The sequence below is a fragment of the Fukomys damarensis genome, unplaced genomic scaffold, assembly GCF_012274545.1.
Source record: "Fukomys damarensis isolate Sample0158 unplaced genomic scaffold, DMR_v1.0_HiC HiC_scaffold_30, whole genome shotgun sequence".
Taxonomy (NCBI): domain Eukaryota; kingdom Metazoa; phylum Chordata; class Mammalia; order Rodentia; family Bathyergidae; genus Fukomys; species Fukomys damarensis.
In genome coordinates this window covers 35345364-35371484 of record NW_022900942.1, presented here as the reverse complement: position 1 = coordinate 35371484, position 26121 = coordinate 35345364, and the positions used below count along the sequence as shown (strand labels likewise).

The 26121-nt window shown below is 43.5% G+C and overlaps 1 protein-coding gene across 1 annotated transcript; it reads left to right on the top strand.

The window, feature by feature from the left end:
* The first annotated feature begins 861 nt into the window (after nucleotides 1–861).
* Nucleotides 862–25568, top strand: Lipg (lipase G, endothelial type). Its single transcript, XM_010621693.3, has 10 exons — nucleotides 862–1222; nucleotides 3957–4138; nucleotides 5884–6063; nucleotides 7277–7388; nucleotides 13855–14076; nucleotides 16239–16481; nucleotides 17354–17474; nucleotides 18400–18618; nucleotides 21465–21569; nucleotides 23580–25568. The coding sequence occupies exons 1-10, from the start codon at nucleotides 1126–1128 to the stop codon at nucleotides 23599–23601; spliced, it is 1503 nt and encodes a 500-aa protein (XP_010619995.1). The 5' UTR covers nucleotides 862–1125; the 3' UTR covers nucleotides 23602–25568.
* The last annotated feature ends 553 nt before the right edge of the window (nucleotides 25569–26121 follow it).

The window sequence follows — 26121 nt, the reverse complement described above, 5'->3', positions numbered from 1 at the left end:
GCTAGCCCGCTCCCTTTCGGGACTCGGATCAAAAGAGAAAAGGAGAGAAATGGACGCAACGGAGAAAAAGAAGGTTGCCAAATTCCACTCATCAGGTGGTTACAGCACGAGCGTGGACACCGGGCCACAAATCCCTGTGCGAGAGATCGCTCACAGTGTGCAGGGCGCCGGGCTAAACTACGTGAGCTCTTATTTTTTTCCCCAAGTGGCAGGAACTGTAATCATCCGTGTGCTCTGGACCGGGGAATGCCCTCAGAGAACTCGGAGTTTTGCAGCTAGGGGTAGAATCAGGTCTCGGGACAGGGTTTATGTGATCACGAGGCGCCCTCAGCTCCGCCGGTCTATTGTTCAGTCACGCGGTTTGCACCTGTTGCGGCCCTCGCTGAGGGAGAAGAAGATAAGGATCGAGACGAGCAGGTGACTCTGCTCCACCGGGACCCTAGGTCCGGGGCACGGAGGGACAATTTCAGGCGCGGGGATAGCGTTGCACCTTGGAGAAGATGCACGCCCATTCTCCAGGGATCGCTTTCCCAGAGGGCGTATGGTCTTCAGAACTGTCTTCCTTGGAGCGGAAGGGGAGAGAGGAGGATTTTGCGGTCTGTGGGAGAACTCTAGAGGGAAGTGGGGAGCTGGAGCCGCAGCTGACTGCAAAGCGGCCCGCGAAGGAGCATCCAGTCCGCGCGTTCTGCGTCCATGCGGTGGATGTACGGCGCTCTCATTCAAACTTTGGGGTAGACTCGATTGCGGCGTCAACGAAGGTGTGACCAATCAGCGATCAGAAGTGGGAATAAATTATGCAAATAACCATCTGGCGATGGGTCAGATGACTGTGATACTTTTAAGAACTACCTCGCCAGGAGCTCGCCTTGGGACAGCGAGGAGCCCAGGCTTCCCGGAGGCCCAGGGCGAGGGTGGCTCTGGCTCTGCTGCAAGCCCTTCCTCAATCTCCCTTCCCTCAGCTCGCAGTCAGAGCAGCCAAGGTTTCCACGCTCTCCTCCAGCTGTCCAGACCACCACCTGGCTGTGCAACTGCTCACCTGTGAGGTGTACCGGCTTGGAACGTGGTAGTGGCTTTTTTGAAAATCCCTGATTCAGAGGAGGGGGCGTGGCGGGGAAGGGGAGAAGGATGAGAAACTCCGTTCTTCTGCTCTGCTTCTGGAGCATCTATTGTTGCTTTGCGGCGGGAAACTCCACACCCTTTGGTCCCCAGGGACAGCTGGAAGGTAATGTGCATTTATTTTTATTTACCCACCCCAACTTTTCTGTGCTAGGGCCCCTCTGTCTTGCCGATTCCGTTCCTGCGAAATCCTCTTCCTTTGCCATTGTGCAATCTGTTCTCTCAGTCTCAGCCTTGGAAGCCACTTGTTCCTCAGCGCTTCTGATAAAGGCATCCCCAAGCAAGTCATCCGAGAGGCCACAGGTGGGCAGGGTGCACTGCCTCGCACCTTGACTGTCGCCCTCTGCCCCTTCCATCATATGGCTACTCTATTCCTTGCTGTCCAGCCAGCGGGCTTGCCTGCCAGCACCTCTTTTTGAAGGTGGGGGCAAGAAGTTTGTTAGAAAGAGCTCTGCCTTCTCCCTGGCATGCCTTATTTTAACTAGGGGTGTGTGTTTTGAAAGTTCAAGGGGAGCAGGAGAGCTGGCTTTGGTTTGATTAGTGCTTAAAGTAGCCTTCTGGTGGGTAACTTGGGTTGGGAAACTGCTAGTGAGGTCCCTGCTGTCGGGCTGCTGTCAGCCTCTTTTCTCTCCAGCACTCTTCCTCCCTTACTCTTTTCCTTCCTCCTTCTGCCTGATAGCTTTTTCTTCTCTTAGGTCCTGTGTGGAATTTCCACCCACTAGAGGCTACCTGCCTGGTGGAGTGAGGGCAGGGTCATCTAGAGCCAGCTGTTAAGCAGTAAAAGAGCAGGGAGGGGACCCTTAAACCCAGTCCCAACTCTTAAGCCCTGTTTGCAGATGATGAGCGAAATGTCAGCCTAAGTTCTTGTGGAAGAAGTCATTTGAATGAATGAGAAAGCCTTGCTTTACTAAATGTGTTTCCAACTCTAGAGCTGACTAGAGGCATGGCCTCTGCAAAATGCCCCAGTTCCTTCCAACTTCTGTGTTCTATACTTCTGCACTTTTGTGGGCCATGCCATTCATTCAAAAAATATTCATTGTATTTCTGCTTCATGGCAGGCACTCTTCCAGGAGTGAAGGAGAAAGCAGGGATCAGAATGGATGACATTCGCTGCCTTTATGGCACAATGATGGCAGTGAGTTAGTGAAAGTACAAAAGTGGTGCTTAGGCTCATGGAGGAAGAGACGAGAGGAGGAAAGTGTGGAGTCCTGGGGTCGGGGGAGTGGTACGGTTTGGTTATGTGGTCAGGAAGGTCTTCCTGTCAACTTGTTCCTTGAACATGGGGCACAAGGACATGAGAGAGGAACCACAAGGACATCTGGGTGAAGAATAGTCATGAAGCCCTGAGGTTAAGTGACCCAGTCCCAGACTAGCAGGAATAAAGTTAGACACCTGTGAGGTCAAAGCGAGCCTGATGCCAAGGTAGAATTTGTTTGTCCACGTGTGGCTTTGTTCACATGTCTTTCTCAGGAGGCCAGCAGACCTCTTTTGCCCTAGGTTTTTCTCTCTGCTCCCAGGCAGAATTGGGAAGCTGTCACAATACTTGTTGCCATGGTTCAAATTTCTACCACTGGGACTTTTGTACAGTACTTTGAGGACAGTTAACCGAGTTTTGCTCATGTATATTTAGCAGCATTTTCTGGAATCTAATCCTTATTTCTATCTGGTCTGTTCCCTACCTGTCCTTTGTTCCTTCCATCTCTATTTATCTTCTCCACAACTATGATTGCTCTGGTTCCTTTTGCTTCTTTACTCTGGGATAACTTAAGTTCTTGCTGTGGTCCTTTGGTATCTCCCTTTCTGCTAGGTGATCAGACGGTTTGATGCTCTATCTATCTAGCCTGTTATCTAGTAATATTTACCAGGATGGCTAGGAACATGCTAGCAGGGGTCCATTAGTAACTATCTGAAATAGTGTGGTGATGACAGTGCCTACTTAGTGTCATACAATCATAGGGACCATCACTGGTCCTCCATAGCATTGTGTGTGAGCAGTGGAACTGGAAGGGGTGGACTTGCTTCTCTAAGGAGTTTATCACAGCTTCAATCATTCCTGTAACAAACTGGGTGAATGCCTGGTGCCTGTCACCACTGCAAAGGACCCTGAGGATGCATGAAATCCTTAAAGGAAGTGCTTGAAGCAAGATGGGAAAAATAGGGAATGTCCATTATATAGCGAATGGGTCAACAGCCTCTTATCTGCAGTTGCAAAATCCAGAATTTCTCAAAGTTGGAAAATTGGTTGGGAACTTGTTTGTCGGCAAGACATGGCCTTACCTCATCTGAACTCATTTGAGAGCAAAAATCTCACCTGAGGTAGCAGGAGTCTGTTGCTAATCTTTTTATTTTTTGCTCTTGAGTGTGAGTAATCCTGTATTCCTCTGCAGAAATATTAGTGTATTTGATTTGTGGGGAATATCCCAGATCCCATGGGGAGGGTTATATAATATACAGTATATGCTCTGTAATGCCTTTCTAAAATATGACAATTTCTGAATAAAGAGACTCAGCTGGTCCCAGGCTTTTTGCAAAAAAATTGAAGACCCATGCACTAAAATAGGAACCTGAGGGAAAGAAGTTTTGGTAGGGATGGATAGAGAAAAGTAACAGATGTGCCTATTTCAGAGTCACAATAATTAATACAAGTGATTAATTAATATTTATTGAGTATACACATAATGTCCCTTTTATAATATCTTGACAGTTTTCCCAGAGGGTGAAGAGGGAACATTCAGCAGGTGTTAAAACTGGAACCCAGATGTTTAAGTAATTTGCTCAAGACTGGACTAGAACTAGACCTCGTATTACCTGATCACCCACATTCTGTTCTTTCTCTCCAGATGAGCTTCACAAATCCAAGGAGGTGCAGACTACAGCCAAACCCTCTGTGCATTTTATCCTCCGAACCTCTAAGGATCCAGAGCATGAAGGATGCTACCTCTCCATTGGCCGCAATGAGCAATTAGAAGATTGTAGCTTCAACATGACAGCTAAAACCTTTTTTGTCATTCATGGATGGACGGTGAGCCCAGGGAGGGAGCTCTGTGGCTTTTGATTCCCTTTGTTTTGGTCAATTAAAAAGAATACTGGTGCTTCCAGATTCCAGAGCCTTTTCCCCCTTTCCTTGTGGGCTGGTTGTATTTCAGACAGCTGAGAAGGATGTAATGGGGGCTTCGCTGAGAGGGCAATCTGGACTCCAGCAGGGTGGTTATTTAGTTCTGGCATACAACAGGCTTTCAGAAAGTGGCTCTCCTGAGGGCAACAGCCTAGCTCCACTGGCTCTGAAGGGCTCTCTAATTATACTTAATTACATTGGTCAGTCACTGCCTGGAGGGGGCCATCCTGCCTTAAGAGCTGAGCTGCACTGAAGCGACTTGACTGGCTCTGAGAATCTGTGAGGGACCAGCTGGCCCTGCTGTCTGTCTGCTGTTGGCATGGTGCCCTTCTGTTTGCATAGAGATGGCCCCATTTAAAGGCAGTGGAGCTCTTTCTGTGCCCTAGCTGAGCAATTCCTATTGAAAGGCCTATGACAAACCTTAACAAAAAAGGGCTTTAGCACTCAGCTTCAGAAGTTCTTGGCCAGCAAGGGATTTATTCATTCATATAATGACAGTCTGTAGGAAAATGGCACTATTAAGTGAGCAGGTTTCTGCCTTGGCTAATTGGGTGGGACATTCTCCCTCTTGATGAGAAATTCATATCTGTTACATTCTTTCTGGGTCTTTAGGTCTATCACTAACGTTTTGGGTTGGGATCTGGTTTGGGGAAGGTAGGTGCTTACCTACTTAATGTGATGAAGGAATGATTAAGGGCCTGTCCTTAGTCCTCATCACACAACCTGGTATTGGAATGATGCATTTGAATCTTTTTAAGGCCCTTCTGTCAAAATGCAAATACAAACTGCCTGCAACTTACAAATAGGGTGCATTCCAGAAAGTCCCTTTGTAATGTGTTTGGAACATGGTACAGCAGTTTCCCATAGAAGGAAGATTGTAAATAGTGTTTGGGTTCCCAGCCAAAGCACAGAAAATCTATTTATTTGATAATGTACTTGGAGATAAGTTTGGTTTTAGTCACCATTTGTAACTTTGTTTCTATGGGAAAATGTGTCCTGAGTTCTGATTTGGGATTCCAGGAATGGATTTTCCTGACGCTGGGGTCAAAAGGGTTGGCAGAGATGGGTTGTGGGAAGGGGTCATTTGTTAACTCTGTATTTGCCTAGGAAACAGCATCTCCCTGCATCTCTAAGGGAGGAGCTGATTCTCCAGGGCAACCCTTCCCAGCTGCCTTTGAAGGATGAACCAAGCCACTTGCCTGATTGTGGCAGGGACTCAGCTAATGTCACGCCAGCATCACTACCAACACATATCTCATAGACAGCAGGGTAATAGCATAGGTCACCAGCTATGAAAATTTTGATGGCAAAAACAGGAGGTGTAAAGAGGAATGGAAGAAAACACTTGTGTAGCAATTCTGTCTCTGAGTGGCCCTGCTCATGTGCAAATGTTTGCTTCCTGATCTCCTGCTATGAAGATTTCAAAGTCAGATGGGATGAGGGTTATGAGATGAAATTCCAGAAAGTAAGCCCCAGACTTGTGGATATTTGAGTTGTGAAGTTTTACAAGCATACTGTATAAGACTTATCTGTATCTGACTGATGAACATTCTCCTGGGATGGAATTCATTCATAAATTGAGTACTTAGTGTATTCATTAGCATTTCAAGGTTCAGAAGAAGATTTTTTTTTGTTTCTTGTTTTCTTTGCAGACTGGTGGCATGTTTCATGACTGGCTGTACACACTTGTGTCGGCCCTGCAGACAAGAGAGAAAGATGCCAACGTAGTGGTGGTGGACTGGATACCCCTGGCTCACCAGCTGTACACAGATGCTGTGAATAACTCTAGGGTAGTGGGGCACAGTGTGGCAAAGATGCTTGACTGGCTGCAGGTAACTGGGAATGAAAGGGGGTGAACTCCTCTCAGAAGCAGGAAATTAAACTCCAATGTCCTTGGGAAATATAGGCCACATGTGTTATTGTGAACTTCCAAACTCTTGACAAAATCTTTAGAATTAACATTTTTTCTGAATTAAGTATTACTTGAAATATTTAAAATCTGGGACTTTTAGAGAACCTTTAAATAATTCATAGATCTCTGACTTTTTACTTTATTTGCTGTAAGAAAATTTGCCGTATGGCTAGTTACTTGGTGATCTTAGAAGCTGATGTTCTTAGGTTGACTGGGTGTCCAGGAGCCAGGACAGGCTTGCAATCTTCAATATCTTTTGAAGTTTTCTCTTGCCTCTGAACCATGTCTGTACATGGAAGGGTGGAAGGAGATTGAATCAAACATAGCAAGCCTGTTAACTTCTTTAAAATATTAAATGTGCAAAACAGGTCTTGAGATCTTGTATTTACTTTTTATAAGTTAATAATTTGCCTGAGACCAGCGGACTTCACTGGGGCAAGAGAGGCGGGGATATACTGGCACAGTGCCTCTAGAATCTGGGCAATTCTAGCTTGACTTCCTTTTGCCCATGGAATATGATGAGTTCTGGCAGAATTCTGGGCAGGGTTCTTGAGCAGGTCCTCTCCACTTTACCTGTTATATAGTAGAATTGGTTCTTGAGCCATGGGTTCAAGGCCCCACTTCTCATTTCCTACCAGATGAATTCTTTGGAAAGAGACTTTCTCCAACTCTGGGGTCCCAGATGGTCCCAGTTTATGGTAAGGAGGTCAGCAGATTCTGAGGCCAGGATGCAATGCAAGGCCTAAGAGAGCAGGAGAGGATTGAGGTGTTGTAGGCTATGGCTAGCACTTTGGTCTCCAGTAAGTAAGTGTCTTTGACTTCTACACTGCCCCTCTGCCCCCTAGATAACTGCCCAAAAGAATGGGAAACATGTAGATAAACATGTGAGAGAACGGTCAGGCATGCAGCCTGTAATCGCATCCTTCTCCCTGCCCTCTTGGCCTTTGCAGTGTCGCAAATCCTTTTGACCTCCCACCACTGGCTGAGAGCCATGCATCATGAGGGGCCAGCAATGTCCCAGGGAATCTGTGCCTGTGACTTCTCCTCAATTTGATGGATTTGTTAAACTATTGGTGGCTCTGGGGACTCAGGACCATGTAGTTCACCTCACATGCTTTGGTGACTTTCTACAGGAAAAGGATGGTTTTTCTCTAGAGAATGTTCACTTGATTGGCTACAGCCTTGGAGCACATGTAGCTGGGTATGCTGGCAACTTTGTGAAAGGAACAGTGGGCAGAATCACAGGTAAGCTCTGCTTTCACCACCATTTTACTCCCTCTGTCTCTCTCCAGTCTGCTTCCAGATGAGAAAGCTGGAGGGAGTCATAGATGGCTGTCTTTGCAAGGAAACTGGAAAACATCCAGAGCTTTCCAAATACTCTTTCTTGGTCGCAGAACCCTTTTTGAATTGCACTTGTACGGGATTTCAAAATATGAGCTAGATAGGTGGGGATATTCTGATTGAAGATGGGTGGGTAGATATAGGTTGTGTTAGCCTTGCCATTTGAGCCTTTGGATTCCTCAGAGGAGCCTCAAGGAACACCAGGGAGCAGTTTGTAAACCTCTGATCTAGTCCGTCATGTGAGAAAACATTCAGGGGTGAGGCAGCTTGTCCAGGTGAAAAAAAGCTAAAATCTATAAAGCAGAAGTTAGCCAGCCATTGTGGTACACCCCTATAATACCAGCACTGGGAGACTGAAGCAGGAAGATTACATTTCAGGGCCAGCCTAGACTACAAAATGATTTCAAAGCAAGCCTGAATGACATAGTGAGATGCTATCTCAAAAAAAAAAAAAAAAAAAGAAGCTAAAACAGAGCCCAGGCCTGTATGCTTCTGGGTGTTCAGATCTCTGCCCATGATATTCCAGGGACTTAAAGGAAAAGAATGAATGATGCCTCTAGTTTGAATTCTGCCTCTCTGTGATTTCTATTTCATTCACCAGTAGCTTCTTTTTAATGTTAAAATAGCATATTTGTTAATGATAGCTACCTATTTAGAATAAATGATTAAACTTTGTAATTAAAAAGATGTTTCTGATATTAGTACTGAGATGGTCATTAGAAAATTGAGTTTTCCATCTAGAAAACTGCATCAGGGCCAGGGATGTAGCTCAGTGGATCCATAGCCTGCCTCACAAGTGCAAGGTCCTGAGTTTGATCTCTGGTACCAAAAACAAAACAAAACAAAACAAACAAACAAACAAAAATCCCCCAAAATAAAAACAAAACTGCATCTCAGTGAACTTTTAATGTGAGATTCTGGATTCTGCATTTGGATTAAATCATTTAATGATCATGAAAAATACAAAAGATTTGCTTTTCCATTTTTGGGGCCCCTTTAGATACACAGAGCTTCCCCTACATGAAAATTAAAGGTAAATTTGTTGCCTAATCTTCTTTCTCCTTCCAGCATTCTTTTGTATGTATTCCTCTCCAGCTTCCCCTTACCTCCAAGATACTATGGATTGTGTCTTAGACTTTTCTGTTTCTATAACCATATTATGCAGACTGGGTAATTTATAAAGAACAGAGGTTTAGCTTCCTGCCAACTGGTGAGGGTTTTCTTGTTTTATAATAACATGGTGAAGGGCATTACATTGCAGCAGGAAACCTTAGGGGAATCCCAAACAAGGAACTCAAATATGGAGTTAGGAGCAAAAAGTGGCTTTAATAATGCTGGTGGCTCAACTAACGACTCATGACAGTCTCGAGAGTTCCAAAAAGAAGTTTGTTCTTTATATACCTCTTTTTACATCTAAGAGGCTTATTTTCATTGGAGTTTCCCTGGGAATATAGCAAGCACAATTTATAAAAAATAGAGCAGTGGGGTGGGGAGAGCAAAGAATTCTGGCAGGCCTTTCTGAGTCTATTATGCTCCTTTGGTGACAGATTACAGAAGTTGTCACAGTTACTCAGGTACATAGAACAAAGAGCGTAGTCAGTTAACCTATAGTTGCCTTATAACATAGTTAACTTGTAGTTACCCAATTCCATACAGAGGGATGGTTTCCTGTCTGTGGCCAGACAGAACAAGTGTGCTAGTGTGGTCACTTGCTTATAAAGGTTCTCATGCCCATGACATCATCTTATCCCAATGCTTCCCGAAGGCCCAACCTCCAAATACTGGTAATATATGAATTTGGGCATACGTTTCCAACACATGGGCTTCTGGAAGACATAGTCAAACCATAGCAGATGATCACCTGGGATGAAAGAGCTGATCAATGTCTTTCCCTACAGTGTTTTCATTTTAAAACAGAACTCAAGTAGAAAGGAATCTTAAGATAAAGAATAGTTTAGTAAAGGTAGAATTGCAGGCTTTGGCAACAAGCTTGTAAGGTAAGTTTTCAAAAAGTACATTTTGTTATGTAAGAGTACAAGATCCTAATGATGAATGCAACTATATTGTATGCTTAAAAAGTACGAATAAACTCAATAAGTTTTTTAAAAAACGGTACATTTTTGAAGATTTATTGTCCTTCCTCATTGCTGTCTTTGGGCTTAAATCTAATATGTAGGTGATCACACACAAGACTTATGCTTGCACATTTCTTTAGATCCAGTGATTCCATTCTGTACAGCTTGAGAGTGTTATTTGTAATTTTCAAGATGGTAGGTTGTGAGCTGTCCAAAGTGGGCTGTAATTGTATGACCACTCCTGACTGCTCATTAACTCACTGCTGGTACAGAGCAAGTTCTACCTGAGGCCACTCTGGGTTCTACCATGTGAGCACCTCTGTCCAGCCCTTGAAAGAGCCAGGCCAGATAGTTTCAAACTGTAGCATTCACAAGGCCCCAGCCAGAGTCAAGGCCCAGAGTGTCCTTGGCAACAGCAGATTTTGCCTTTCCCTGTTTCTAAGTCTGAGATGAGCAGGGACTGGTAAAGCAGTTTTTCACTTCTTCTCCCTGCTTGTTTAGGTGGCAGCTGCTGAGATGAGGACTTCTCACATGTGGCCAGCAAGGGAACCGGCAGAATGCTAATCATTGTTGCATGGAGCAGGCCTACATGTCCTGGACACAGCCATTCCCTCTGCCTCTTCTCCATGGGCAGGGTCTGCACCTCTGTTCAATTAGCCTGCAGCTCCTCTGAGGGTCTTTGGCTCCCCTGTTCCAAATGGCTATGCCTGTCTGATGGGGGAAACTGTCTTTCTTCCTCTTCTCTCAGTGGTAGATTTATTTTGGGCTTGTGAGCCAGGTGGTTCCAAACTGGTAAGAGCACAGAGACTGCAGCTCCCACGGGATGTTCAGGCTGGTGATGCCACTGTGCAGGCCTTCAAGGGCATACCTGAACCTCAATCTTGCTTGAGCCAGAGGGAGCTGGGGTTTTACCCTCTCTGTCTCCCAAGAGAAGTCTGAAATATATTGGGTAATTTCTAACTGAACATGCGCCTATTTATAAACAAATAAATAAGCAGATTAATTTATTTAGGAAATATGAATTAAGCATCTGCTCTGTCTAGGCTCTAGGCTAGTTGTTGTCTTATATCAAGTAGTTTCAGTATACTTACTGAAGTGGCAAGGTACTGTGTGCTGGCCTGAGCTGCATAGGAAACCTGCACCTTTTACAGGTGGGGAAAAAAGGCCCTAGGAATTAAATAACAGGCCCAATATCTTGCATCATATTAGTAGCAGATCTGGGATTCAAATCCAGGCTGTGAGAATCCAGAGTTGGCACCCAACCAGTAAACCATGCTTGCCTCTCTCTGGAGGTAGAGGTAAGATACCTGTAAAGATGTAGTGACCCCCTGAGGATCCCTCTGTGTGCACGCGTGCGTGCATGTGTGTGTGTGTGTGTGTGTGTGTGTGTGTGTGTGTGTGTGTGTTGTTACCTCTGCTGTTCAGAGAGCATGTGGAGCAGTCTGTGACTGAATGGAAAAAGTGGTTCTCAATCTCCCCTTTTTTTGGAAGATGTGAGTTGTTCCTTCCATTCCAAGTTTAAAAAGTAGACTGTGTTGCCCTGAGATGTGGGCCACAGCTGTGGATCAGGGACTGTCAGAGCAGGGAGGCCAGCTCAGTCTGGGTAGGCAAAGGCTCTGCCTGCCCCTCCGCTGGCCTATGAGGCCCTGTCAGCTGTCTGCATTCCACCAGTGCAGCTTGGTTTCCATAGCACTTCACGTTTGGTGGGGACCTTTGTTCATACTGAGCAAAGAGTCTCTCTCTTGTATTGGTTGCAAAGCCGAACGTTCCTTTATTTCCCCGCTCCAGTGCATATAGCAAGAGGCAGGGAGAGGTTGCTTGTGTCAGTACTGTGGTCCTTGCAGCCACTAAAATAGGTCATTGTGGGCTACTCTGGAAGGATATCGTTTTTGTGCTATCATTCTTTTGGGTCCTGGACTAAAGATGAGCCCCGAAGTAGTCTGGTCTCCTTTTTGCCTTGTTTCATATAAAATCATCTAAACCTCTTTGGGAAACTCCAGTTTCAGCTTTGACCAGTTCTCATGAGTAATGATGAAACAGTTCACTGTTTGCTTGAGACAGTAGCTCTGCTTTTCATTTATCCTAGGATTACCCTCTCAAACTTCACTGTGTGCTCCCTGGTTCTTTATGCTGGGTCTGTCTGGTGAGCAAAGTCTGCTACCTATCTCCTCTTTTCAGGACTTGCTCTTGGTTGCCTCTCCTCCAGCCATGGTGCTTTTAAGTGAGCTAAGGAATTTTACATGTGGAGCAAGGCAGTGCTTTTTCTGTCATGCATGCCTGTGTGTGGGGCACTGTCTTGTGCAATGGAGTTGCTCTGTGTCTCCTACTTGTTCCTACCAGAAGCTAATAGCTCTCTTCCTTACAATTGCGATAAACAAAAATGTCTCCAGTCATCACCAAATGGTCCCTGGAAGAAAAGGGCAAAATCACTATTAGTGGGAAAACCATTTTCTAGACTAAACAGAGTGCCTTTCCTCTGCCACACATCTCATTTAACTTTCTCCAGGGCCTGTCTGTGTCTCTATTTGGCAAAGAGCCTTCCTGGTTGGAACGAATGTATTTCTCATAAACACTTGGGCTTGGTAATAGTGCTGCTATGAGTGGACTTAATCTCTTAATATCTCATGTGAACAGTGTGAATTAAGGCATTCAGGTTCCATTTCGTAGAAGATACTAGGCCCAGGGAAGTTTTTAAATATCTGATCCACAGATCACCAACTTTTAAGATCACTTGAGGAATCAGTGTATATTTCTGAGTTCCAGGACAGATCTTCCCATTGGAATCTCTAGGAGGTCAGGGAGTTGGAAATCTCTGTTTTAGGTTTTACAGTTAAAAAAAATAGTTCTGCATTCATGTGGTTCCAGAACCAGAAGATGGGGTAAAGTCTCTCCTACTGTTGTAACTATCTACCCAGGTCCCTTCCCCACCAGCTCCCCACTGCATCTACATACAGATAACTGTTTGTTTGTACATTCTTCCAGAGTTCTTTTTATACTTTTTATTACTGTGTGTTTGCAATACATGATAGTCACTTTTGTTTAGGGCAATTGGTACATGTATATAGCATATCTTGGTCATTTTTGATTCCTTCCCCCTCTCTAGCCCTTCCTTTTCCTCCTATTCCCCTTCCTTATCTCCAAAATGTCTGACTTTTTATTACTATCTCTCCTTTATCTTACTTTTTATTTATATTTTATTATATATTAATACAAATATTTATTTATATTTGCATTATATTATAATACAAATGTTTATATTTATATTTGTTCATATTTGTATATATTGTATATTATATTGTACATATATATTAATTTATTTGCATTTTAGGTTTCTCATGTAAAAGAAATCATGTGACATTTAACTTGCTGCATCTGACTTATTTCACTTAATACTATGGTTCCTTTTTTCCATCCATTTCCTGCAGATTTTATTCTTCATGGATGAATAATATTCACACACATATATATGTGTGTGTGTGTGTGTGTGTGTGTATATATATATATATATATATATATATATATATATATATGCCACATTTTCTTCATCCATTTATCTGTCAGAATTCTTACAGCTATATGGTGGAATCCAAGTTTTTAACAATCTTTAAGGTACTATTTTCAAATATGAACACCAGTGCTGTTTGCCTCCTACTATAAAATTTTGGAGGCAAAATATTTTCTAATTGTGGCTAGAAAATAGAAGATTCTGGAGGTGTGGCATTTGGATTCTCACTGTATTAAGGGTAAAGGCCACCTTTCCATCCCTGGACATGGCTCATAACTAAAGGGGAAAATAAGTCCTGATATAAATAGCCCAGTTTGGGGAAATTGAGTTCTTATAGAAGGATGTAGGTGGCTTAGTTATGCTGTGAAAATTTTGCTGAAGTTAGAACTATGGATGGCTTCCAGTACAGATGACTAGTATGAATGGCTTAGGTTCAGGTACCTCAAGTTTTTTCTAGAACTGCTCCAGTTTTGATCACTTACGGCTCTTCAGAGCTGATGGCTGTGTGGATTTGTGGCTAGTTTACTGTGTTGGCTGAGCCTTCAAGGACGTATGGAGGCTTCTGAAGGAAGTAGAAGTTGTGCAACAGCAGTATTTAATCTCCATATTTGTGTTTTGGGTCAAGCATGTCTGAAAATAGGCTCCTTATTTTCTTCTAGCCTTTGGTGTCTAGACTCATGGTGCTAGTCTCAGAGGGCATCTTTACCCTGTAAGCTTGGGTTTGTTTGTAACTCAGGGCTCACTGACTTGGTGCACCTGACATAGTCCATCTTGGTCCCTCTTGCTGTAGGTTTGGATCCTGCTGGGCCCATGTTTGAAGGGGTGGACATCGACAAGAGGCTGTCCCCTGATGATGCAGACTTTGTGGACGTCCTGCACACCTATACACGGTCCTTTGGCTTGAGCATAGGGATTCAGATGCCTGTGGGCCACATCGACATCTACCCCAATGGTGGTGACTTCCAGCCAGGCTGCGAATTCAGTGACATCTTGGCATCGATTGCATATGGAAGTGAGTTCTTTATTTTCGGCTTTGTATTGGAATCAGTTATCTCATGTCCTTCTCAACCATCCAGAGCTGCTAGTGCTCTCAACACAATTCATTTCATCATTCTTACCCCCACCACAGTGGCCCCAACATTATGTGTAATGTTTTGCATCATCCCACACACCTGTAAACAGTCATCCATCTGCTCTCTTATGCTTCAAGTCCATAGTTGTGATTGGCTAATATCTTTTTGTGACATACATATTTGTTGAAAAAACAATCAAGTGATACAGAATTGTATAAAGCAAAAAGTAAAAAAATCTCCCTTCACACCCTTTCCTTCTTTTACTCTTTGGTGGCAGCCAGTATGAACACTTTTATATGTGTCCTTTCCAGTTTTTTTCTTTGTAAATTGATGTGTGTGTAATTATTTTTCTGCAAACCACATTGTTCTGCAACTTTCTTTTTTTTTGTTGTAATATATTATGGACATTCTTAATCATCAGAGTAGGTAGATTTACTAATTTTATTCTTTTTATAGCCTGTATAACATTCTGTAGCATGGATATAACCTTGTATTTTAAATATTGATAATATTTTAAAGGTATAAAACCAAGTTTTTTTGCTATTTACTTATAATTTATCTTCTGAATGTCTGAGCTTATTCTTAGCAGATATAGGCTAAAGTCTTTGCTTTTGAAACTGCTGTGTGGCCCAGTGACTGATCCCTTTGTGGTTTCTCCATTCTTTTATAGCTTTGGATGCAGGTAGCATTTCCCAAGTCTTGGCTCCAGCCAGCCAGCTCTCTCTTTCTTGATGCTCTGTCCTTTTGGATATCCCACTCTGCTATTTAGTATTAGGACTATTGCCCTCTCCCAGTGTGATTAGCATACAAGTAGCCAGCCAGGTGTGGTGATGCACACCTATAATTCCAGCCCTTGGGAAGCTCAAGCAAGTGAATCACCATGAGTTCAAGGCCAGTCTGGGCTACAGTGAGACCCTGTCTCCATAAATAAAATCAAAATAAAACTAAAATAAATACTAGTAGCCTTATAGAGCTTGAAATCCCATGCAAGGGCAGTTTACCTCTGCCCTGGTCTATTGGATGATGACATTTTATTTATTTATTTATTATTTACTTACTTTTCATTTTTTTGAGAAAGGGTAAAACTGAATTGAACTATGTAGTTCAGGCTAGCCTTGAACTCACAGTGTAGCCCAGACTGGCCTTGAACTCCTGGTGATCCTCTTGACTCAGCTTCTCTAGTGCTGGAATTACAGGTGTGTACCACCATACCCAGTTTATTTTTAAAATGTACTTTATTTTTATTTTTTATGTTTTGTTTTGTTTTTGATATGGCATTTTTAAGGCTGGTGGTACCCATGAGGAAAGGGTAGAGGTGGCTTTGACAAATTCTTCCTGAGTTTTCCAATATCTTCTTAAACTACTAGCTTTAGCCTCTGGTTGCAAAAAAATAATATACTATGGGCCAGAAAAATCCAAACTCTACCATACTGTATTATATCAGGTGCCTGTATGTCTTTGAACAAATTATCTTACCTCTATGGATCTTTGGGTCATAATATATAATTGAAGGGATTGGACTAGAATGGTACTGGTATTAAAGACTCAGATAATAAATACTGTAGTCTTTGTAGGTCACATAGGCCCTGTTTCAACAACTCTACTCTTGGTGTAACATGAAAGTGACCGCAGAGAATACATAAACCAATAAATGTGGTTATGTTCCAATAAAACCTTATTTACAAAAATAAGTATCCAGCCTACCAGCCAAATTTTGCTGAGCCGTGGACTAGATGTTGTCTAGTATTTGATGCATTTCCTTCATTTTATGATTTTACTTCTTTGAAAGGGCTTAGTGTTTCTTATTGCACAAAAGACCTGTATCACTTTATTTAGTTTGTATATGGAGCACCTTACACTTATTTCTGTGTATTAGTGCTATTTTCTCACCAAGAAAGTGAAGTTAGGTATTGGGGTGGTCTGAAATTTCATATCTTAATAGGGTCCTACTATACCATTAGACATTTATTAATAATTACACAAACAAAACACAGCCTTAATAAACATAGCTGTTGCTGACAAGGTGTATAGTAATTATTGATCAAATAGTGTAATCATCAAAAAGTGGCTCATCCTGCATGTCTGTCTCCTACTTCCCCAGCATTCCCAGAGGCATTAAAATGTGAGCATGAACGAGCTATAGACCTCTTTGTTGATTCCCTGGTGAATGAGGACAAGCCAAGCTTTGCCTTCCAGTGCACAGACTCCAAACGCTTCAAAAAGGGGATCTGTCTTAGCTGCAGGAAGAATCGTTGTAATAGCATTGGCTACAACACTAAGAAAAGAAGAAACAAGAGGAACACCAAGATGTACTTAAAAACCCGGGCAGGCATGCCTTTCAGAGGTAAACTTTAGGCTACAAAGTGGCCCTTAGTTTTCTCCTCCTACTTAATATGTTATGGTAGAACAGGGCATATCCTAGCCCACAAGCTGTGGCCAGCACAGTTATATCAAATTACTGTGAGTCAGATTACACTATGTATGCCCTAGGAAAGTTATTCTTTAAAAATTAATGGATCCAGGCATGGTGGTGCATGCCTGTAATTCCAGTACTCTGGGAGGCTATGGTAGAAGGATTCCAAGTTTGAGCCCAGCCTGGGCAACTTAGTGACTTAGTGAGATCCTCTCTAAAACAAAAAACAAACAAACAAAAAAAGATCTGGGGGTTTAGTTCATTGTGAAGGCCTTGGGTTCAATTCCCTGTACCATACAAATCAATCAAACAATCAATCAATCAATCGCAAGGACTCCTGTGATGGCCTCATGATCACAATGACTGTCTTAAAATTTTTGTGGTATTTCAGAAAAATATCTCCTATTTGTTTTCTCATTGGTTGCAACAAATCTGAAGGAAGATGTACAGAGGACCAAATAATAGCTTACATTTTTATAATATGTTATAAAACCATAACGTTTTGTGGATATTATTTTATAAATGAGGAAATTGAGGCTCAGAGAGGTTAATACCTTGGTCTTTAAGCCAGGGTCACACAAGTAGAAAGTAGGTTGGCCTAAGTCCCCAAGACATCTCCTAACTCTCAAGTTTAGGGGTTTTCCTATTTTATTTTCCTCTCAGGCCATTGGACAAAACAAGACCAGAGAGAGACTAGAGGCTAGGCTGGACCTAAAATTCAATGTGCCAGTGACTTGGTGTGGGCAGGGTACCCTAATATGAGAAGCAGGGCTCACAAACACCTTTTTCTGCTGTCTGTCTAGTATATCACTATCAGATGAAAATCCATGTCTTCAGTTACGAGAACAGAGGGAACATCGAGCCAACCTTTTACGTCACCCTGTATGGTACTAATGCAGACTCCCCGATTCTGCCCTTGGAAATGTAAGTCCTGAATTTCTTTTGCGGCTTTGGTTTAGGACAGAGAACAAGTTGGTCTGAGAATGAGAGAAGGCAAGGGAAGTTTGGGACAAGTGCAGAAGAGTGAAGCTGGGTGCCCCAGGGGAAGGGCTGAGTAGTTCCCCCTGGCCTCCAGTTCTCTCTCCTGCTGGATGTTCTCAAGCAAGTCCTTGACTCAGTACATTTCTGGAACACTCCCAGGATGAGTCAGCACTGTGAGAAACTGCAGATCAGCTGGTCAGAAACTGCTGTTTCATTTCAGGCAACACCTGACACTTGAGGCTTTAGGGAATCAGGATCTTCTGTAGAGATTGGCTGTGGGAGGAGTACCTGGGAGTCTCTGTGTACAGTACTTGTTGGGTACCCACAAGGGACAAAGCACATTGCCAAGTAATGTCAGGATTTCAAAGAAACATCAGCAAAGTAACTCACTTTAGGCTCTAGTTGGAAGACTAGACTCGAATTTACTCACAGCTGGGGTGAGGTAGGCCACACCAGGAGCCAGATGAGAGGGACGGGCAGGAAGGGACTGGGATTTGAGTAGAACAACACCTGTGGGCTGAGAAGAATAGAATACTGCTGTGTGGATGGGACTTCTTTGTGTTCTCTCATTTCTACTTGTTCTTGGTCCCATCTCCCTGAGAAATAGAAGCATTAACGGAGAGGCTCCTAGTAATAGGTTCGATAAAAAGTCAGGTGCTGCAGGCAGAATTATCTCTGTCAGTGTGGAGCACAGATGAGCTCCTGCCTTGGTTCTGTGGGTGGGGCACAGGGCACAAAGGTGCCCTGCCATGTGTTTCTCTCTAGTCCCTGTGGAGAAGGTGCTGCCACTGTGTCACCCGAAACAGTGTGGTGGCTTCCCAGGTGACAGAGAAGTGAAAGTGAGAAGAGCTTCTCTGCCACCTTGTAGAGTGGAGCAGATCGGGCTGAATGCCACCAACACCTTCTTGGTCTACACTGAAGAAGACTTGGGTGACCTCTTGAAGATCAAACTCACGTGGGAGAAGACATCACAGTCCTGGTACAACCTGTGGAAGGAGCTTCGCAGCTACCTGTCTCAACCCAGCAGCTCTGCTCAGGAACTGCATATCCGGCGCATTCGCATCAAGTCTGGGGAGACCCAGCAAAAGTAAGTACTCCTGTCCCCTCTCCTGCTCATGTCAGTGGTAAGCACAAAGCCATGTCTCTGCTGCCTTTTTTCCTTTGCATGAACCCTCACCCTTCTGTATCTATACACAGTGTGCAGGCAAAACTTCAAACATCTTTAGAGGGAATCATGACTCTGTGGTCAAGTTTCTGTTAACTGCTGTGCATCTTAACCCTGATCACAAGCCTTTGGCTGGCAGGATGGGCAAGGGAGGGAGCTGGAATTCAGTTTCTGTTCTGTTTGCCAAGCCCCGTGTTGGCCCAAAGGAACAGAGCTTCTGGACAAGGCTCTAGGCGGGTTCCCTTGTTGATCTTTTTACTGTGGGGCAAACTGGGGCATCTTGTCCCACACAACAGGTCTACGAGGGGCCCTGGTTTACGCTGGCACCTTATTTTAGGGTCATTATTGTGACTCTCCTTCAGAGGCTCTGAATCAGGGATCTGGGTCCGGGGCTCTACCTTCAAGTAACAGAGAGTCCTCTGTGGCATGCCAGCTGGCAGCTTCCCCATCTTTTTGAACCCCAAGTAAAGCGTGAAAGATCCAGACCTGTATGTCTCAGCCCCCTATACTGTGCCCTGACTCTCTGAGCAGGCTTCTGTCTAAACTGAAGCCTCGGTGGGCTCAAAGCCAGCAGAGCCATGGAGGGAGACCTTTGTGAAGGGAAAAGGGTTTTCTTAACCACGTCCTTCCCCTGACCTCTGGAGTAGCCACTGCCAGCCTTGGCAGGGGAGGAAGCAACTCCCAGCCCCCTTGTTTGTTTCCTGGCATTTTCCTACTACAATTCTTCACTTGTCTTGTTTGCATCTATCATCTGTGGCCCAGCTTGGCAGCAAAAGGGAGTGAATGGAGCCTTGAATCCCTTCTCTGAGTAATTCTAGTCTGGAAACGAGCGAACTAGGGGTATCGGAGGAGAGTTGTTAGTACCAAACCTATGATCTACATAGGTGTGTATCCTTTTAACTGCAGCCTTTGCCTGTGGGTATGGTAGCAGAAAAATGATGATTTTTATAACATACGTCAAATATAATAAATACCTATTTAATTACTGTAGAGACAACAGATATAAACAGTTTTCTATAATGATTTCAGATATGAAATCTAAAATCTAAAAATTTAAAAGCAATAGGGCTGGGGGTTTAGCTCAGTGGCACCATGCCTGCCTTGCAAGCGCAAGGTCCTGAGTTCAATCCCCGGTACAAAAAAAAAAAAAAAAAAAAATAAAAGCAATACATTAGATAATTGAATCCCCTTTGTGCTCTTCCCCTGCCTTGTTCTTTCAAACCAAAGATAATGAAAATTTCATTGACTATATCATTGAAATTGTATTTCCTTCTTTCATGTTTATATGCCATTAGTACTTCGGTTTGTATCCATAACAAGGTGTACGGTTGTTTTAGATGCTCCCGAATAGTCTATGTGTGGACATACTAATTTACAAGTTGCTTTTTTCATGTAAAACATCTGAATTTATTCAACACATGTAGATCTAGTGTATGGTTGATTTCTCCAGTAGACTGTAAACTCCTTTTTTTTTTTTTCTATATGGGGGGTTGAACCCAGGGCCTTCACACTGAGCAACATTCCTAGCCCTTTATAAAATTTTGAGATAGGATCTCACTAAGTCACTAAGTTGCCCAGGCTAGGGTTGAAGTTGTGATCCTCCTGCTTCAGCCCCTGAGAGTGGTGGGATTACAGACATGTACCACCATGCTGAGCTTACTAAGCTCCTTGACTGAAAGAATTTAAGGTTCCTCACATGTGGGGTTCCATAAATGTCCATTGATAAGAACAACTGGAACTCAACTGCACATTACAAAGACTCAGAAAATGGACAGGCAAGTTCACAAGAAAGAATCAGGGAACTAAACACCGTTTTATGAAAGCCGTGATTGCCCAGTACAGCCTCAGTGGTATATGATTAGCATGTTGTATAGTCAGTTATGTGTAGTGCTTGATCCTGATACTCAGGCAGGACTAAAGCCACACTCAGAATAGTTTAAGAACCTTTCTCAGGAAGCCCTAATGACCTCAGCACCTATATGCTTAAAAAGATGACCTACCTCACACATAACTAAGAAATGCAAATGAATTCAAATCACAGCAGTAGGGGACTCACTCACACCCAAAAGATTGGCAAAAATATCCTGCCTAATGGAGGTAAGGTGGGAGAAGGGAACTATTACTCTACAACCAAGATTAAAAACTAGTCCAACTACTTTGGAGAGGGATTTAATACTACCTGGTCCAGTTAGAGAATGCACATATCATAACTCAGAAATTCCACTTTTTGGTATATATACCCAGTACTATTTGTAGCTACAAAAAAGTAGCAAAAACTGAAATATTAAGCAGAACAATGGTAAAGCCATTGTTTGTACAACCCAGTGTAATTTGTAGCTACAAAAAAGTAGCAAAAACTGAAATATTAAGCAGAACAATGGTAAAGCCATTGTTTGTACAGTAATTATTTCATGTTATGTGACATAATGACAATTTAAGAAGTAACATTTATATAAGGATATACTTTTTTACTAAGTTGAGGTCCAGGGAGGTTTGGTTCATGTGAGTTGGGGCGGTGACTTCCGGGAGACTTCCAAGAGGCAATGACCTGGAGAGGCAGGTGGCCTTTGGGTAGACAGAAGGAAGAAGGTGGGAGAGGTATGATTAAGTCTACATGAGGCCAAATCATGGAAGTCTTCAATGCAAGACATAGTTTGGAGTCTTGTAGTAGTAAAGGGCAGTTCTGATGGCTCTGGATTTGGGAGTGACAGCTCTGCCTGGATCTCCCTAGAGTTCAAACTTCATCAGTGATGTCTTTTCCCTCTTAGATTGACTTTTTGTGTGGAAGATCCTGAGAACAACAGCATTTCCCCTGGCCAGGAGCTCTGGTTTCACAAGTGCCGAGATGGCTGGAGAGTGAAAGGTGAAAGCAGGTAACCAGGACTTTCTCTGTGTTGCACTCACACGTCTTGACCGATCACCTAGCATATGCTGAGCATGAACCAAGGCAGTAGGGACACGGCATGAACAAAACGTATAAAAATCCCTTCCTATGTGAAGCTGCCCTTCTACTGGAAGGATGTATGCATATAAATGGGTGAAAATACCAAGTATTGAAGAGTGAGACTGCTACCTCTGCTCTTATACTACCTCACCCAATAGGTGCTTATTGCTCATGGCAGAGTCTCTTTGGCCACTAAGTCCATAGGGTTGGAGTCCATGAGATCTTCTCTGTAGAGACCAGTACTATGCAAAGGTCCAGCCTTTGTTACTTCCTTCTGGGCACCAGAGGAATGGGATGGGAAGAGAAAGAGAAGAACAAAGTATATTCCCTTTCTTCTCGTTTTCTGAAACCCTGTTGGCATGAGTAGGTATTAGCGGGTCTAATTCTCCCTTTTTGGGAAGTATACTCCTACTCCTGTGTGTGCAGCTGAGTCCGGCAGGTTTTCTTGCTCCAGTGTCCACTGCACTGTGCTGGAACCCCTTGATTTCAGATCAAAGAGGGCCCAGCTCACGGTGTGAGGCAGTGGGCTTCTCCAGGGGAACCAGCCACATGCCCTCTGAGCCCATACACCTGCTGAGGAGCAGGGAGATCATTTCCCAGCCATTCCTGCCCCAGCCCCTTCCCTCTTCCCTTAAGCAGAGTATTGCATAGTAATCCTGCTGCCATATACTGAGCACTTAGTGTGTGATCACCCTGCACTCAGTGACTTACATAGTCATTTAAGGGTTACCATCAGCCCTAGGAGGCAGTGCTGTTATCCCTGTGGAGAGGTGAGGAAGCTGAGACTCAGGGACATGAAGTCACTCTCCCGAGGTCCCCCAGCTGGGGATGGCACAGTGAGGATTAGAAGCAGATCATTCTACTCTAAAGCACGTGTTCTCGAGTGCAGAGGATCCACCTCCTCAGATGAACTGCCTCACCTCTCTCTGGAAACCAGGTACCAAGCAGCTGTGCTCACGCCTGGGGGTCCTCTATGATTAACTGTCTGCCAGCCCTGTGGTTAGGTCACATCTGCAGCTGCTTCTGAGTAGGAGCATCAACACAACCTCAGGTTCAGGAATCACAGGGCTTATGGGAGGTGAAGATGGTCTGTCTAGTTTAGGATCTCACTCTAGTGCAGGCTCATGATTTTCTGCTACCCTAATTTTAAGTCTTTATGTTTGTATTCAAGTATATGCCTTTTATAGTGCTTCCACATATGTTAACTTCACTGATCCTCAGACCAGTTATGTAGATTGGACACACGCAGGAAGGACTGCTATTTATAGAATGAGGAATTAAATATTTTATTATTCTTTTCTGCTCCAGAACTTCCTAGTAGTTAGGAACTATATATATGACTTGTCTCACATTGTTTCTTTTAGAGAATATGGTGCCTTTTCCCTCTGCCCCCAAAGAATGGTAAACAATAGGAGTCTCAATAGTGAATGAACCATAAAAGCTGTGGCATCCTCAGGCATGTACAGCACCCTCAGTCTTCTCCCTCGGGACTTACGTGCTGCTTGGTTGCTCACAGATGTGGAGACTGAGGTTCAGTGGCCCTTTCCTATAGCTGATGCTAGAATCCAGGTCTCTTGGTTCAGCTTTGCCTCCTTCCTGCCATGCTACCACCTCTCTTGTGTTTCTAGAGTCAAGCAAAGAGAACACCTTGACAGTTCTCATGCTTGCATGTGTGCATTGTTCGTGTGTGTGCGTGTTGTGTTAAACACACAAATGCAACTTAGGAGCCAGAGAGGAGTCTTGGGGGGCATTTCTTAGAGTGAAGCTGTGGGGAGGAGAAGGAATCTCAGGAGCCTGTCCATTCTTTTCTGAAAGGAAAGTGAGTGAAATAGTCCCACTGTGTGTCAGAAGCTGGAGAAATGGAAACCCTGGACACAGGTATGCCCATTTGCTGGTGAGCATGCTAACCAATGCCACACTGTCACTTGGTGCCTTTCAGTCCCACTGTGAAACTTGCCTGAGGAGCTGGAAATCCTGGCCAGCATGCCAGCGTGCACCTTAGCCCTGCTGTCTACACACATGGAAGAAAGTTACTGCTGAGGACTCACCAGAAGAAGAACCCCTCTCAGCTTGATCCTGGAGCCTCTGGACCTACATGTGTCCCCTGATGATTGTGGCTTTTCTATGGACAGATAACTGTGCACGCTAGACGAGCTATCTCTGTTGACACCTCTGGAATTGAGTCTATATTTGTGTGCCAGCAGCAAATATTTAGGGTTCCCTGTATGCACCGGTGGGTCTCCTGGTTGCTGATTGAGTCCAGGCTTTGCCTGACAGGGAATGTTGGCTGTGAAGCAGCTTTGCTTGGAAGACCACTTATCCTGACTTGAGCCTCAGTGAATGGTCTTTCCCTCAGGAGCTGACTCGTATCAGGATGGCAGACCTGTTACCTCACTGGCCCAGAAAGGGGCCATTAGATTAGGCTGGTGCAAGCCCTGCTATGGGAGTTTCCATGGGCTGGTTTGATCCATACGGTTACATCTCTTAAACATTCCATCCTGCTCCCCAAACTCACCCTCTGAAGCACACATATTGGCTTTCTCTTTTTTCCCTTGTTCATATTTTGATTGAACAAGTATTTATTGAGCACTTAAAATTAGTTAACATGTGGTAGTAGACACAGTGCTCAGTGTCACCATTTGAAACCTGAATAGGGTTCAGGTTCCTAGAATCCCTTCCAGTATGTGAAATGAGTGTGTGTGTGTGTGTGTGTGTGTGTGTGTGTTTTGAAAGACCGGAGGTGTATAGGGGGTGGGAAACTACAGGCTACAGGATTTGGGAACCTTATGGCTTTAAGCAGCTGTTACCTATTCTCAATGGTCATGTGCCATTTCCTCCAAGAGTGACATGTTTAATCACCAGCAGAATATCAAGAAGAATGTCATACACTGAGGACATAACAGTAGCTGATTGTTAGATATGACTGCTTTGGAGCAAAATCTCCTCTGTTTTAGGAGCTAGGAGATAGTAACATATGTTCTACAAACCTACTGATGCATAAGCCAGCACCTGTCAACAGAGCTAACTCTAAGATTTTAGGTGGTGCTCTTTTCTTCCTTGAAATACCTTATTTTCATACCAGTGCCTTTTTTGTGTTGTATGTCTTGCAAAAGCCTCTGATTCTAGACCTGGATTTGAATTAATAAACATGATACCTAAGATCCCTTTTTATACTTTTCATGTATGTGACCTAAGTAGAGTGAAGTGACCAGGGCCACTGCCATTATCCTTATTTTACAAGACTGATAACAAAATTGAGGCTTAGTGAGATTCAGCCACATGCCTGGAATGATATACTAAATTGGTGGTGCAGCCAGGCCGAGGAGCCAGGTTTCCTGGAGGCAAAGTTCATGATACACTCATCTTTCCAACTTCATGAAGACATCTATAGCCATTTTCTACCAGTATGCCCAGATGTGACAGGGAACATTTTTCCCCAGAGTCATATATAAAATCTGAAGCCCTTTTATTAATATACAACCAGGAGAAAACCTGTGCCAAAGGGTTGGGTTTTCTTATGGGTGAGATTTATTTGGGAGGAGGCATGATATCAGTTGAGGACGAGAGAGTGATTTTCTCTGCATTTAGGTTTTTAAAAGACATTGTTTCAATCTGTGTTGTGCCAAAGTTATATCACTATTTAATGCCAAACTTCTGAGGACATAACCAGTCAAGTCTTAATTCAAAATATGCTTTTAATCTGCTTGTGCGCTTCTGTGATTGCTTTCTAGCCAAAGTGAAACTTGTATTACTGGCCATTCACCCTGGTGCATATGACTTCTGGTTTTTTAGTAATGGAAACTTTGGGAACTGAATCTTCAGTGGATTGTGTATTTATGCATGTGGCTTGAAGCCTTATTTGTATATATGATCCTTTTTAAAATTCTACATAAAGCACTATTTATTTCTCAAGTGTGTATAATGTATAGAGACAAATATATGGTTACTTTTTATGTTGATTAACCAATTTCAAGATTTTAAAATTTTAATAATAAAATAATTAAAAAACTACAAAATTCTTAATCTGGCAACTCATTTCTTAAATTTGAAAGAATTATGGCTGTCAAAGCCCTGGGTTTGATTTTTTTTAAAAAAAAGTTTCTTAGGGCTGGGGATTTAGCTCAGTGGTGCTGTGCCTGCTTCGCAAGTGCAGGGTCCAGAGGTTGAGTTCAATCCCTGGTACTGCCAAAAAAAAGAAAGAAAGTTACTTATGTTTCAGTCCATAGGTGACCAACTCCAAGCCAGGGAGGGTTGACAGAAGGGTAGGGCAAGAAAAGTTGCTTACTCCATGGTAGCTGGCAAGCAGAGAGTAAAGCTGGGGAAGGAGAGAAACTCTCCTAGGCCAGGTTCCAACAAAATATCTCTCCTGTCAGACCTGTCTCCTAACATCAAGCCAACTATATTGCCCTCAATTCAATCACCTTTCAAAAGTTCAACCTCTGGGTGCCTGAGGCTCTGGGGGAGGGACATGTATATATATA